Source organism: Cololabis saira, chromosome 9, assembly GCF_033807715.1.
Source record: "Cololabis saira isolate AMF1-May2022 chromosome 9, fColSai1.1, whole genome shotgun sequence".
NCBI lineage: Eukaryota > Metazoa > Chordata > Actinopteri > Beloniformes > Belonidae > Cololabis > Cololabis saira.
In genome coordinates this window covers 37939623-37953082 of record NC_084595.1, presented here as the reverse complement: position 1 = coordinate 37953082, position 13460 = coordinate 37939623, and the positions used below count along the sequence as shown (strand labels likewise).

The window sequence follows — 13460 nt, the reverse complement described above, 5'->3', positions numbered from 1 at the left end:
TGGTGATCTTACTGGTGTTACAGAGTGGCTCTCAAGGGAATGTTGCGGTAATATATTTGTAAAATTCCCTTTAATAAATATTTTAAACCGCCTTCCAGCTAAATAGTGAGTTTGGCAGCAGGAGCGGTCCCACCCAGCTGCTGCATCATCACCATCCGGCCCGGTAACGCTTCCCCGCTGAGGTCACATCATCCCTCCCCTCCGCGCTCCGGGGGGACCGGGGAGAGCCGATAAAAACGGGAAGAGCAAACACGGAGCGGCAAAATCACAAAGACGGTGATAGCACTTCTTCCTCTGCAGATTATACCGAGAAGACATACTGGTAAGATCATTTTCCTACTTTAGAAACAAACTGATGAGATGCTCCGGCGATGCAGACGTCGCTGCAGCGGCTGTTTATCCTGCGGGAGATGTTTTCAGCGTTTCTCTGAAACGTGTCATTATAACACAATTATTGCATACGTTTGTGGAGATTTTAATACCGCCTTTGATAATTACGTTTTGTGCGGTAAACGTATTGTTGTTTTAAGGGAGGATAAAACGTGATCAGTGTGATAGTAACATTTATGTTTTATCATTAAAACATATACATTGAGGCTGGAAGTAGCTCAGTATTTTTGTCTACTATAATACTACAATCAGTATGACAGTCATGAGATTTCACATAGTGATGAAGAGGAAAAAGCTGTGTGAGGAGACGAGAATGGTTATTGGAATTACTTTGAGTTTTCATTAATTTGACTTTCCAACAGTTTTTCCGCTGTGACGTCATCAGCTCACTGTGCATAAACGTCCACCTGCTCAATCTGGTTGGAGAATATAATATATATATAATAATATAATATATATATTATAATAATATATATATATATAATGCATGTCTGATGTCTTGACTTTCTTCTGTACTTCTCCCAAAAAGAAATTCATAGTTACTGTGAATCGTGCTCTTAGTATTTTGTAGCATGGAAACTTAAAGACCTACGTGCATGTCCTGCTTCTATAAGACTCAGAATGAGTGTATTTGTGTGTGCCAAACCCGAGCCACACTTCAGTCCCTGGAGTCGACTCTTATCAGGCTAATGAGATGGGTTTTTGTGTGAACTAATGCTTCTGGATCTGTCTCCTCCACTGCATCGGTCAGGCACTGACATTCTTGGTCATGCTGATACTCTGAAGCTTGCATTTTGAGGGAAACCAGACTTTCTATCCATTATCCACATTCCAGGCGCTGGAGTCAGCTGGGTCTGTACTTCACTGGGATGTTTGTGACTCACAGGATCTTTGGGTTGGGTCTCAAGCTTTAAGTTAAGAGCGGATAGAGCCAGCTCAGACTGTGGGAACAACAAAAGATGATGCTTAGCCCTGTGAGTGTTAACGGGTCAAATGCTGGGGTGTTGATTTATACAAAAAACAAAAAAAAACAAAACCTTTTTCACAGTTTTAAGTCTCTTTATGTGATTAGATATTTAAATTTCATCTTCATCTACGTGCTTAAATGCTGGCTTATACATCTCATAAATGCCCCCATGTGTCTCTGCAGTCTTGGCAGCTGAGATGACTCAGGACTACTCATTCTCTTTCTGCTGACCTCTGGGCTTTGATTTCTTCCTCCCCCTCTTCATGCCAGTCTGTCCTGTTCTAACTGATCGCTCCATCTTTTCCTGTCTTTCCATGAAACTGCCACATGCTCCATTATATTCTCAGTATATAATTCCTAATGTTACCACCTCCTCTTTACCCATCTCCCTCCCTCGGGTGTATGAGTGTGTCTTTCTTTGTGATACAGATACGGTTATAGTGTCATATTGTACACAGCAGGAATCCGGGAAGCAACAATGTAGCTCTCTGTTCTTGCAGGAATTAGCAGAAACCAGATTACAATAGTTTTTTTGAAAGCCTGAATGAATACCCCCGAGCAAAGAATTCATAATACCCTGTAAGTGGCTTGGTTACCAACATGACATCACATGTAATGACACATTCTTGAAAAGCACCCATGTAAATCCCCTAGATTACGAAGCAAAACTTTATGAAACTATTGCAAAAACTGTAGGATACCTGAGAAATTAAATCAGTTCAAAGGAAATAGAACTGGATTAGTCTTTACAGGTATTACTCAGCTTTGTAGTGAACAATTCAAATTGACTTTGGTTCCAAGAGGAAGTGTAACAGTGTTTCTTGTGTTGGTTCCTCCTCTGGGTGCCGGTGAGAACAATGCAACCACTGTATGTACTTTATTAAAAATTCCTTGATATGCTTTAACATCTCCGTGGCATTACATGCTCTAAAGCCTATTTGTGCTGTCGGGAAAAGTCTTCAAAGTCACAAAGCTTCAAGTCTACAGATAGTTATTCTCTCTGCACTGCATCACCAGCATGGACACTAAGAGACAGTCATAGTTAGGAAGGGACAAACGCTAAATTAGAAGAAAGAGGAAGAGCAACTTCAAACAACTGGCAAACTTTAATTTTAGCTTTGCAGCCAGGTGTAGCTGCGCTCCTGCACCATCAAACCCTTCTCTGGCATTTTGGTTTTCTTGCAGGGAGACGAGAACGTCTCTCATCCAACCTTCACCAGCTCAGCACACCATCATCATTCCACATCAGTGCTAATAGTCTGCTGGACTCACCGCTAAGATGTCAAAGACTGAGGTCACTGCTGAATAGGGGTTCCTTAAAATACACAGAAATGGCGTGAGAATAATATGACTTCCTTGTAGTTTTGGATATAAGTGCTATGTGTTATGTGCATGCAGTTGCGGTTATCTATCTTACCATTTGTTTGCCAGGATGAGCTGTTGCATCTTAAACCTGCTATTATGACTCACAGTCTAGCTTGAGCTTCTCCAAACATGTTTTCATTTCCTCCATTCATATTCGACCTACTTTTCAAGGAGAAGCATATTTTCCACAAGCGGCATAAGCGGTTGTTGGTGTTTCAGATGACATCAGCTTGAGTGTAACTAACAAATGCATTCATCTTGTCACTGTCAGTAGGATACGAGTGAACTGCTCTCTTTTTGGAAGGGACTTGTTTGGTTATCAGTTAGATCTCGTCCTCATGAGCAGAATTAGCTTCCATGCATGTTGCAATGACCCAAGTACGGCTGGTTGTGTCGAGGCGAAGGATGCTCTTGTAAATAATGTAGTTTATAGCTGTGGACCTCAGTAATGACAGAAAATTTGATATGTAAGTGCTTGCTTATACATTGGATCCATTTCTGATTGTTTTCTCATATTTGTTACGAGGTTCTTGCCTTATTTGTGCCATTTCCTTCAAAAATGAAGTGCATGAATGAGATTCTTTCATTGAAGCCTTTATATTAGGTGTGTATGCTCAATGTGTTTTAATGTCATTTATTTTGTGCATTAAAAGTTGCAAAACAGACTGCAAAAACTGTGTGGTTAGCAGAGGAGCAGATGAGCAGAGAGTGTCCACGTCACCCAGTCGGGGCCCCTGCATGCCAGATAGACTTTTAAAAGGGTGGGATACGCATGTGTTCACATCTGATGTGTACGCGGTGGTGTGTGTTGTGGTGCGTGCATGTGCTGATATGTAAGCGCGTTTCCGAAAGGCGCAGAGCCTGCCAGCACTTGACAGTATTTCAGCAGGAAACACATGTTTTCAGCTGACACAGCTGGAGAAAAGGGGCGACTGAGCGGAGCAGAGTATCTGCACAAAGGAAACACAAAGGAAACTGGTGTGTTGTTGTCAGCGAGCCAGTGAGGCTCTGTGGGGGTTGAAAGCACAGGACAGGGCCGTTTTCATTCGTCTGAAGTGAGAGATCACTCCTCTTCGCTGGTGAGTCTGAACTTGTGGTCATGTTTTATGAGTGGATTCCTGAGCGGTACCATTTGGTCTGGCGAACAAAGAGCAGAATGGACAGTAATTCTTGTGTCTAAAGTGTTGATTAGCTCCACGTTCCTGAGCACTTGGTACGTGTGTGCGGGGGCGAATGCATCTATGATTGCCTTACTGATGTGTCAAAATACAACGTGGCTTTTAATAAGCCCAGTCAACCACAGAGGTGAGTCAGTGGAGAACGAGGGAGAGGATTGTACAGAACTGGCTGCATGCAGAGTTGTTGCAGAAGGTTGAAGACTTGCATCTGCTGCTTCCCTAATGTTAGTTCCCTGGTGCTGTTTAGATTAAAAATAGAGATCCTTCTTACTTCTCACTTCAAATTGTGTTCTGCTTTCCCATTTTCCTTTTTTACTCCTTCCTCTACAGATCCCCACCTTCAGTTATGACTCATGTTTAGTCATTCTTGATTGAGGAGCAGTCGACTTTTTTTTCCCCCTCTTCTCTGCATAACAAGAATTTTTTATAACAAGAAAATAGTCTGAAATCCAATAAGTTCTAAGAATTCAAAGGGGAAATAGAAGCTTAGAAGTCCCCCTTTGTTTTTTTTGCACTTTTCTTTTAGTTCTGACTCTCAGCTCCAGCTGTTGCTCTGTTGGAGCAGTAATGGTCTCAGTATGGAGCGGAAACTCTTCTGTGTGTGCTGCCTTTCATGCTCTGCAGTTGTGTGGTCCCATGTCCAATTTTTGTCATTAAGAAGATAATCTACTTCCTGTTTGTTTCCAGTACTGGTACGATTATGATGCTCAGACTATGGGATCTGAATGTAAATAAACCGAAGGAGGGTCTCGTGAGAAGAATGTAAACAAACGAGGGAAATGAATTCAAGGTGGACAGAAAACTTGTTGGCTATGAAAACGTCCTGTCTCAGTCAAAGAGTCAGCTCAACTTCAAGAACCTGGAAATGACCACTAGGTTCCCACAAGTGCCCTAACTATTTCCAACATTTCCGCCCCTGGGGTGTCCGTCAAGCAGGCGTACTTCAGGGATGGAGGAAGGAAGCTGCACAGAGAAGCAGTATAGCTGGGAATAGAAGATCAATTACAATCATTTTCCTGCAATTGTCATCCCAGCTCTGACGACATATTTATTGAATAAATATTTGCAACAATGCTGTGGCTCAAATGAGGCGGTCACCTTGAAGTGACTAAACAGGGCTGACATGTAACGGAGTTTGCTTGTGGCAGGATTTTGCACAACGGCAATGCTGTCACTTCAGGTGTGTGTGCTTGTGCCATGTCAATATTGGCACTTAATGTTGCATATTTAATTTTTGCAGAGTTTTTCAGGCTTTGTCAAACAGCAGTTAGTTGGGGCTATGACATCTAAAAAATATCGTGACTGGAACTGCTACATTTTCGGTGTCTCAAATCTTTCTATTTTCTGTTGACAGAAAACTGAAGACCACTTGAACTTAGGACCTCTTCCAACAGACATGGCAGGCTTACCTCAGCTGTTGTGTCTCCTTTCTGTTCTCTGCTGCAGTCTGGCGGACAACGTGAGTATTGCCGCGGCGCACCAAGAGCAGTTCGCTGAGCTTCAGTCAAACAAAAATCCTGCACAATCCACTTTTTTGTTTTCTCTGTTTCTGCATTTTCTGCTTCTGACTTGAACATGTTAGTTGCAAACGGCAAAGATTAGTAGCAACAATAAATATTCATTTTTCATTTAAATTATTTAGTTTTTTTTTTGGAACTTAATTTTTATTTAGTTTTCAACAACAATACACCACATACATTTTCTTCTTTCTTTTTCCTTTTTTCCAGCTGCATACAACATCTGTACACATTATACTTAAGTATTAAGCAAATAAAACAAGAGAAAAACAACATAATTATTCACTCCAAAATATACATATATAATAACAAACCCATAAATAAAAAAAAATAAAAAATAGTAAAGTCAATAATAATAATTGTCCACTCCAAGGCACAACGGTGTGTATAGAAAAGCAGGCACCAAATGATTTAGTTTTGAAGCACTATCGATGATAAGCTGACTCTAGTCCTGCGGCTCTCTTTCTAATGCACTGTTTTATCCGTCGCTGAGTCATATTTGACCACAATGATGGATTACAGTACTGTGTGTTTATTTTTCATGGACATAAAGAAATGGTTGCCATGCCACCAGCATCCACCCAGAGCTGCTGTCTGACCTCTGGTTTGTGTTGCAGGTGGAGCTGCTCCGCACTAAGCGAGGGACTCGTTTTTACAGAGGTGAGCCTGACAGGCAGCCGGCTAGACGGACGCTTTTGATCGTTCGTGTCCAGAAGTCTTCACCTTCCTTTGACACCTCCTGTGAGCCTCACCCCACCTGTTTTTATTTTCACTAATACCATCATCATCATCATCATCATCATTGCTTTCCAATTCTCTGCTATCAATCATATATTTTGCATTCTTCTTCACATTTGCATGCTCGTGTTTTTTATTGTTTCTGTGCATTGTTTGGTTTGATTTGCTCGTTTACTCATTATTAATGTTTCTGTGTGTTTGTCCGTGTGTGTGTGTGTTTTCCTCAGTACTGTGTGTGGATAGTAAGACGTCAGCAGTGCGTAGTTATGGGGACACTTGGCTGCGATGGAAGGGACAGCGTGTGGAGTATTGCCGTTGTGCATTGAGAGGACAAGAGCGTTGTCATATTGTGCCTGTCATCAGTGAGTGTGACATGAATGAAACACACAAACACAAGCCTGACTTACCTTCTTTCCTCCTTTCTTCTTTGGAACGAGTACCACCCCATCATCTGTCCCGATAATGTGTGTGTCAGTCTGATGTTTGCCCTTACCGAATCGTCTCTCTGTCATTATGACTTTCTCTTACCTCTAACTCGCTGTTACAGCCCCGGTTGATTATTTTCTGCTGGCTCGTCTCGGTCATGTGACCTGTTATTTCAGCGCATCCCAACGAGGAGCCGCTGGCTTTTGTTGCTTTTGAGTGGGTGTAGTTTAGTCTGAGATTATTTGAAATACTCCTACCAGACCGGCCCCTGCTGCGCTCTTTCACCCCCGTTGGCGAACTGTGAAGCACGGACGCGTGCAGGCTCCTCTCCCTCAGACAAATTACAACCACATCTTGGCTCTGCCAAACTGCTGTGAAGTGATGTCACTGAGAGCACGGGGTGAGGGGAGGTGAGGGGGGTTATTCTGAGCGGTCCTAGGCTTCAGGAAATGTTGAAATAATAAATGAAAAACTGGAATGGTGAATGCATTAAAGCCATTTCTGCTCCACAAAGAAAAATCGTCACGATAATTTAAAAGGGATGGTGCCGTTTGCTTGAAGTGAGAGGAGTCGGAGCGAAACACGCAGACTCAGACCTTTAGATAAAACTGCAACTCCACATTTTTGATTCTGTGTTACGGCTCGTGAACAATAAGTCATATTCTGACTGTTCACGCTGTTTCTGTTCTTGAGGAAGTGGATGATGTGCGAGCGACTGAATGACGCTCTGTCTGCCTTTCACAGACTGCTACGTGTCTCAGTGCTACAACGGGGGAACCTGCAAGGAGGCCGTCTACACGTCAGACTACATTTGCCAGTGTCCCCCCGGCTTCAGCGGGACCCACTGCGAGATCAGTAAGTGCTCAAAAAATATCATAATATGTGCCAATATGAGTGAAATGAATAGTGCTGTATCCCAACCAGCATTTATATGTGGACCTGATGTGAGTTGACACTGGGCTCATACTGTGTACCCTGTGGGTTTGTCATTACCTTCAGTGGTGGCTCTACCTGTGTCTGTCCATGTGGGCTGTTAAGCAGGTTTACCTGTGTTTCAGGTGGGGCCCAACTGATTAATTTCCTACTGTGGTGAATATGTTAGCGTAACCACATTAGGATCCACACGTTTTCCCCCGACTGCCCATGTCCCCCTGTAGCCCTCATTGGCTCCATATATATGTCCCCACATGGGCTTCCTATTTGAAGCCCAAAATAACAAAACCATAAGTTCTGTTTCACAACAAGTACAATTTGGATATTATATTATATTATATTATATTATATTATATTATATTATATTATATTATATTATACTTTATCCAGTATTTGAATTTTTTTGATTTTTTTTTCTTTGTTGGGTAGTCCATGTAATGCATATTACACAATAAACAATTTTTTTAAAGGGTTCGACAGAATACTCCGTTTTATATTTTACCACACACACAAAAAAAAACAAGTAAAATAAATAAGGACACAAAACTTAACATAACAAACACAAACAAACACAAACAAACACAATACGTAATTATAAACAGGTCCCAAAGTAAGTACCAATTACCAATCAAACTCTGACTGAAGACAATAATAATAGGAAAAATAAAGTAATAAAATAAAATACAGGACACAAAAAAAAAGAAATAAGATAAATAAATAAAAATTTAAAATAAACAGACATAAGAGGAATTTTTGTTTTTTATTCCAAAGCGGGAGTAAATGAAGCTGCTTTCATAAAGCGGCAGCTTGTGATACAGCGCTGATTAAAGCTTGTTACTGACTCTTGATAATGTCACAGTCTGACTGTGTGACTTCACCACTGGTGTCATGGTCTTGTGGTTTGGAGAGAAGAAGAAGAAGAAAAAAAAGTATCATACACGATGGAAAGACACTCTGAAATATGAATGTTTTTGTTTCTGTGGTTTGTAGAAAACCCCACCCTGGGATAATTATCCCAAACCCGAGCCATGCTGTAAGTTAAGATGGTCATAGCTTATGCTTGCTTGTTTGAAACCACTAATTTCACAAATGCAATATAAATGCGAAGAGAAGAATAGTTGTGAGTTCATGTGTTTTATAAGAAACTGTCCAGATTCAATACCTAGGCTTCAATGTGTTAGAAAAGATGCATGAAAGCGGTTATTAGGGTGATATCAGTCCTGCATATAACTGTGATCACATCTGGGTTCTCTGTCTCTCTCTCTTCCACAGATAATAATGAGAAGTGTGTTGCGGGGCAGGGTGAAGGCTACCGCGGCACGGGGAGCATCAGCCACTCGGGGGCAGAGTGCATCAACTGGAACTCCACAAGTCTGAGAGGACGGAAGTTCACAGCCAGGAAAATCGATGCCACCAGTCTCGGGCTGGGCAATCACAACTTCTGCAGGTGTGTGTGTGAACCAGAACATGTATGGGAGCAACTTTTGCCTTTGTGTGAGCAGTTAAACAGACAGTGGGATACTATAGCTGGCTTTTGCAGATGAGTGGATGTGTAAAAAATTGCCTTTTTAAAAATTGGTTGTTACAGTTTTGTGCACTTCACTCACTTCAGAGGTGCAGCACAAGCAGTAACACGTGACATTTGAATGAATAATTCTAGTCTGGTCTGGGTCTGTGATGTCACATTACCGTGCAAATCTGAACAGCTCACAGAATTACATATTTTTCGACCTTTTGCTCAGTTTCAGAATATGTCCAATAAAGTCATCAAAAGTTTGTGCAGAAAAAAAAAAAAAAAAAAAGCATGTTGTTATTGGTATGTTTTGAGCCATATTTGACACTTGTACATGTCCTCTTTAACATCCTTACTTGTGGTTTTGGCCCCCAGGAACCCTGATCAGGACAGCCGGCCCTGGTGTTACGTTTATAAAGGAACTCAAATTGCTTGGGATTTCTGTTCTTTGCCCAGATGTCCAAAAGGTGGGAATTTACCAATAGGCGAACATATTGAAAGCTGAAATATAATTAGTTCAAAGCTCACATGTGTCTGTTTTCATGTATGTGTTAGCAGATAAGAGCACAGATTGCATGGTGGGCCCTGGTAGGTCTTACCGAGGCACGACGTCTGTCACCAAGAGTGGCTCTGCCTGTCTGCCGTGGGATTCTCCCGCCATCAAGCGCAAGTTCTACAACGCTTGGAGATCAGACGCTTTGGAGAAGGGCCTGAGCAACCATAATTTCTGCAGGTAGCGATGCCGGCACATATAACACGTTTGGAAAAATAAAACCAACAAAAGAAAACCCCCCAATGTGCAGGATCATAAAAACTTACATCATCCTTTATCCAACAGGAATCCAGATGGGGATGCAGGTCCATGGTGTCACACCTATAAAAACATGCAGCTCACCTGGGAGCTATGCGATATACCTAAATGCTGTAAGTTCCGTTATTGTCATCATTCTGTTATATTTATTTGATTTGCTTCTTTGCTTTGATTCTGTTCTGTTATACACATATGAAGGTGTGGTCATAAATGCATGTTTTTTTCCATTTTTTAGCAAGAAAACCATCTATCATCACCACTCTCGGCCCTCGAGCTCCAACCACCAACAACAGACGTAAGACATCTATCATATTCACAGTGACGTTAGTATGCAGCAGGTTATTTAGTGAATGTTTAGCTCTAATTTTCTAACCTACTCCCCTCTGTAGCGACATGCGGCCAACGTTTAGACAACACCCTGAATCGGCCACTTTTCCGCATGTTTGGAGGCAGAGAGAGTGACATCACGGAGCAGCCGTGGCAGGCCGCCATCAATGTCTACCAGGCCCGTCACAGACAATACCTGCACCGCTGCGGGGGAGTCCTCATCGACTCCTGCTGGGTGCTGTCTGCAGCACACTGCTTTGCCAAGACGTACGGGCTACTTTCATGCATTCCTCATGCACAGCCATGCCAAAAACGTCTACGCCCCCATGCTAAAATGTTACATTTCTCTTTCAGTGACACTCCAGAAAAATTGGAGGTGATTTTGGGGAGAACATTTCGGAAGCAAAACTCCAGCGGCGAACAGATTTTCAAGGTGGAAAAGTACTGGATGCATGAGAAGTTTGACGAAGAAACATATGACAACGACATTGGTGAGAAGGCGTTTTATAGTCTTGTATTTTTCATCTCAGTGAGCTCATTATTAGGAAGACTTAGTAATTAGATATCCAGATTCATGCAGTAAAGTTACCAAAGAGACCAGAATGAGACTTCAGTTACAATATTTCACTCTATGAACAGTATTTTGGAAAGCTTAAGTGGGCAGCGAGGGCTTGTTAAATCCTGAAGTCTATTCCCGGTCTATTACGCTGACTTTCCCCTGGTCTCTTTCCACTTTCAGCTATTTTGAAGCTGAAATCGGACATTGGCATTTGTGCTGTAAACTCTCCAGAAGTCCTTCCAGCGTGTCTGCCTGAACGTGGGCTGGTGCTGCCCGACTGGACTGAGTGTGAGATCTCAGGCTACGGGAAAGACATGGAATGTAAGCAACCGCTGCACCTTATTTCTGAATGTGCATAAATGTGCATGAGTTTTGCAGCTCACTAAAAACTAGTTGGAGACAGTTTCTGTAACAGGCCAGCAGAGGGCACTGTAAGCATACTAAAAACGGATTTAGTTTTGGGTTTTAAACATTGAATTTAAAACGTTTCTCCCCAGTTTCTGCCGAGTTCTCTGAGCGTGTTAAAAGAGGATTCGTCCGCCTGTGGCCCAATGAGCGCTGCATTCCAGATGTGCTGTCTGGACGCACGGTTACTTCCAACATGCTGTGTGCCGGTGATACCCGAGGCCTCGACGATGCCTGCAAGGTGAGAACGCCTGATGTTACATAAGCCTCCTCATTAAATCATAAGTAATGAGGATCCTCAATATAATCTATGCTATTTTTTTTATCTCCATCTGCAGGGAGACTCTGGGGGCCCACTGGTCTGTCGGAACAGTGACAGAATGACTCTGATGGGTGTGATCAGCTGGGGAGACGGGTGCGGACAGAGGGATAAGCCTGGCGTGTACACACGTGTCACGAATTACATCAACTGGATGAGCAGCAAAATTAAAGCCAACCCAGTCTAAAGTTAGGCAGACTGCAAAGATGTTGTTGAATTATCTTTAAAATTGGTGGTTGAACTGCACTGTGCATCACTGAGAAGATAGACAGAGAAACTTAAAGCACTTTAGCTGTTTTGAGCGCTGGTTTACCTGTGGATCTGAATCCAAACAGATGGACTTTCTGGCATGATCAGGACAGAGACATACAGGAACGATCTCAATCCTGCGTTTTCGTGCTTAGTTTACCTCGTCGTCAAGTTTTCTTTTTCTTCCTATGTCGAGTGTTACAGTAAATTCAGGCAGAAACTGAAGTTATTTATTGCTTCTATGTAATCTGTTGAGCCCACTGATATTTTTGTCCTTAGTGAATGCAGAGGTTGCTTTTCTCAGTTCTGCTTTCATGAAATCCATCAAACGTGACCATCAAGAATTATTAAAACCTTAATGTAACCAGGAGAGGAACTGAAATCAAAGATGTCTTTTGGAAGGCGCCGTAAGTAGTATAGTTACTTCTCAGATGTAAATGCAGGTGGACAAAGGCAGAAGAATAACACAGGATTACAATAAATCAACACAGGTTGAGGATATCACATCATCAGCATAAAAACACTCAATCCAAATATGAAGAAAACTATCCGACCCTAAATCATACAAAATTTTGTTGAATATATAGTTATTTTGCTGCGCTTTTTTTGCAGGTTTATACGTGGAAATCACAGGTTTAGACTTGAGATCAGTAGCACTTTTGCTCCAGAGAAACTCCCTTCACTAGAGGCATTTACTTTGCACAGTACAGTGAATCACAGGGGCTCTCTTCGCTACATCAAAAGGGCATTTCTTTGTACGCTTGGTGCAAGATTAAGACCAGATTCAAGTTTTTGTCATACTAATTTAATTCAAAATGTTCTCAGCTAGCTCACAAAGGGTTCCAGACCTGAGCTTCAAACAACAAAAACGATCTGCTGGTTCAGATTCTGCTTCTTCTTGCAAACCACTGGCCTTAAACTTGTCACTTCCTTCTGGATGACAACATGAACAAGTGAAAGGAGGAAACAGGGCATCTCTCCACTCAACTAACCTGTGTCCTTAAGCTTTTAACCAGAGGAAGAGTAAAATTGTATTTGTTCTCAATATACTTTGTAACAGAGCACCAGATTCCTGGGTTGATCCCAGCATGTATATTACATGTATATTTCTGATTATTGATCTTTTATTGAGATTTTTTGATGACAAACTGCATATTGACTGCAAAGCTGAACTCCTTAATTTTGCTTTGTTACGTGTTTTACTCTCAAGGGAAACTTGAGTCACAGATATTTTGTACTAAGTTAATATTTATGTGCATTTTACATTGTTTTGTCAAATTTCAACATTATTACTTACATCCTGTGTCTACTGTTGCTTAATAAGTAATTGTTGTATTTAATAATAATCACACCCGTTAACACTCCTTTGTTGATAAATAATATTGTCAATAAATAATATTTCAGAAAAAAAAGAGGACTTTTGACTTACTTTTGGTGTGTATGCTGAGCTGAAGCTTGACTTTTCCTCCACTGGCCTCGGTGTTTGACCAGCCGGTGACCCCTTACTCACCTTGACTGTTAGAGCATGTGATACTCCTTTTCCACTGGGACCACTTTGGACTAAACCTTAGTAAAAGTTGTTCTTTCAGCTTTTGGTTCTTTCCAAGTCTTATGATAGTAATTTTAACGTTCAACAACACCTCATCCTACCCACCAAACAACATTTATTCTGACTTTTATTGAGCCAAGCAAGCCTATAGGCCTATGCTGCAGAAAGCAGAGTGTAAAGTCACACACACACACACACACACACACACACACAC

General features: G+C 41.7%; 1 protein-coding gene across 7 annotated transcripts; it reads left to right on the top strand.

Annotated features, from left to right (window-relative positions):
* The first annotated feature begins 207 nt into the window (after positions 1 to 207).
* Positions 208 to 13058, top strand: plat (plasminogen activator, tissue). 7 transcript variants are annotated; one of them, XM_061729508.1, is made up of 15 exons: positions 208 to 322; positions 5255 to 5359; positions 6035 to 6077; positions 6383 to 6517; positions 7326 to 7436; positions 8787 to 8961; positions 9403 to 9494; positions 9586 to 9760; positions 9866 to 9951; positions 10074 to 10133; positions 10228 to 10432; positions 10520 to 10656; positions 10905 to 11045; positions 11222 to 11370; positions 11468 to 13058. In XM_061729508.1, exons 2-15 carry the CDS (start codon positions 5297 to 5299, stop codon positions 11633 to 11635), a joined length of 1740 nt encoding a protein of 579 aa, XP_061585492.1. In that variant the 5' UTR covers positions 208 to 322; positions 5255 to 5296; the 3' UTR covers positions 11636 to 13058. The 7 variants fall into 7 exon arrangements, with proteins under 7 accessions (XP_061585492.1, XP_061585491.1, XP_061585490.1 ...); XM_061729507.1 differs by having other exon boundaries at positions 9583 to 9760; XM_061729506.1 differs by having other exon boundaries at positions 6035 to 6158.
* Positions 13059 to 13460: the final 402 nt, after the last annotated feature.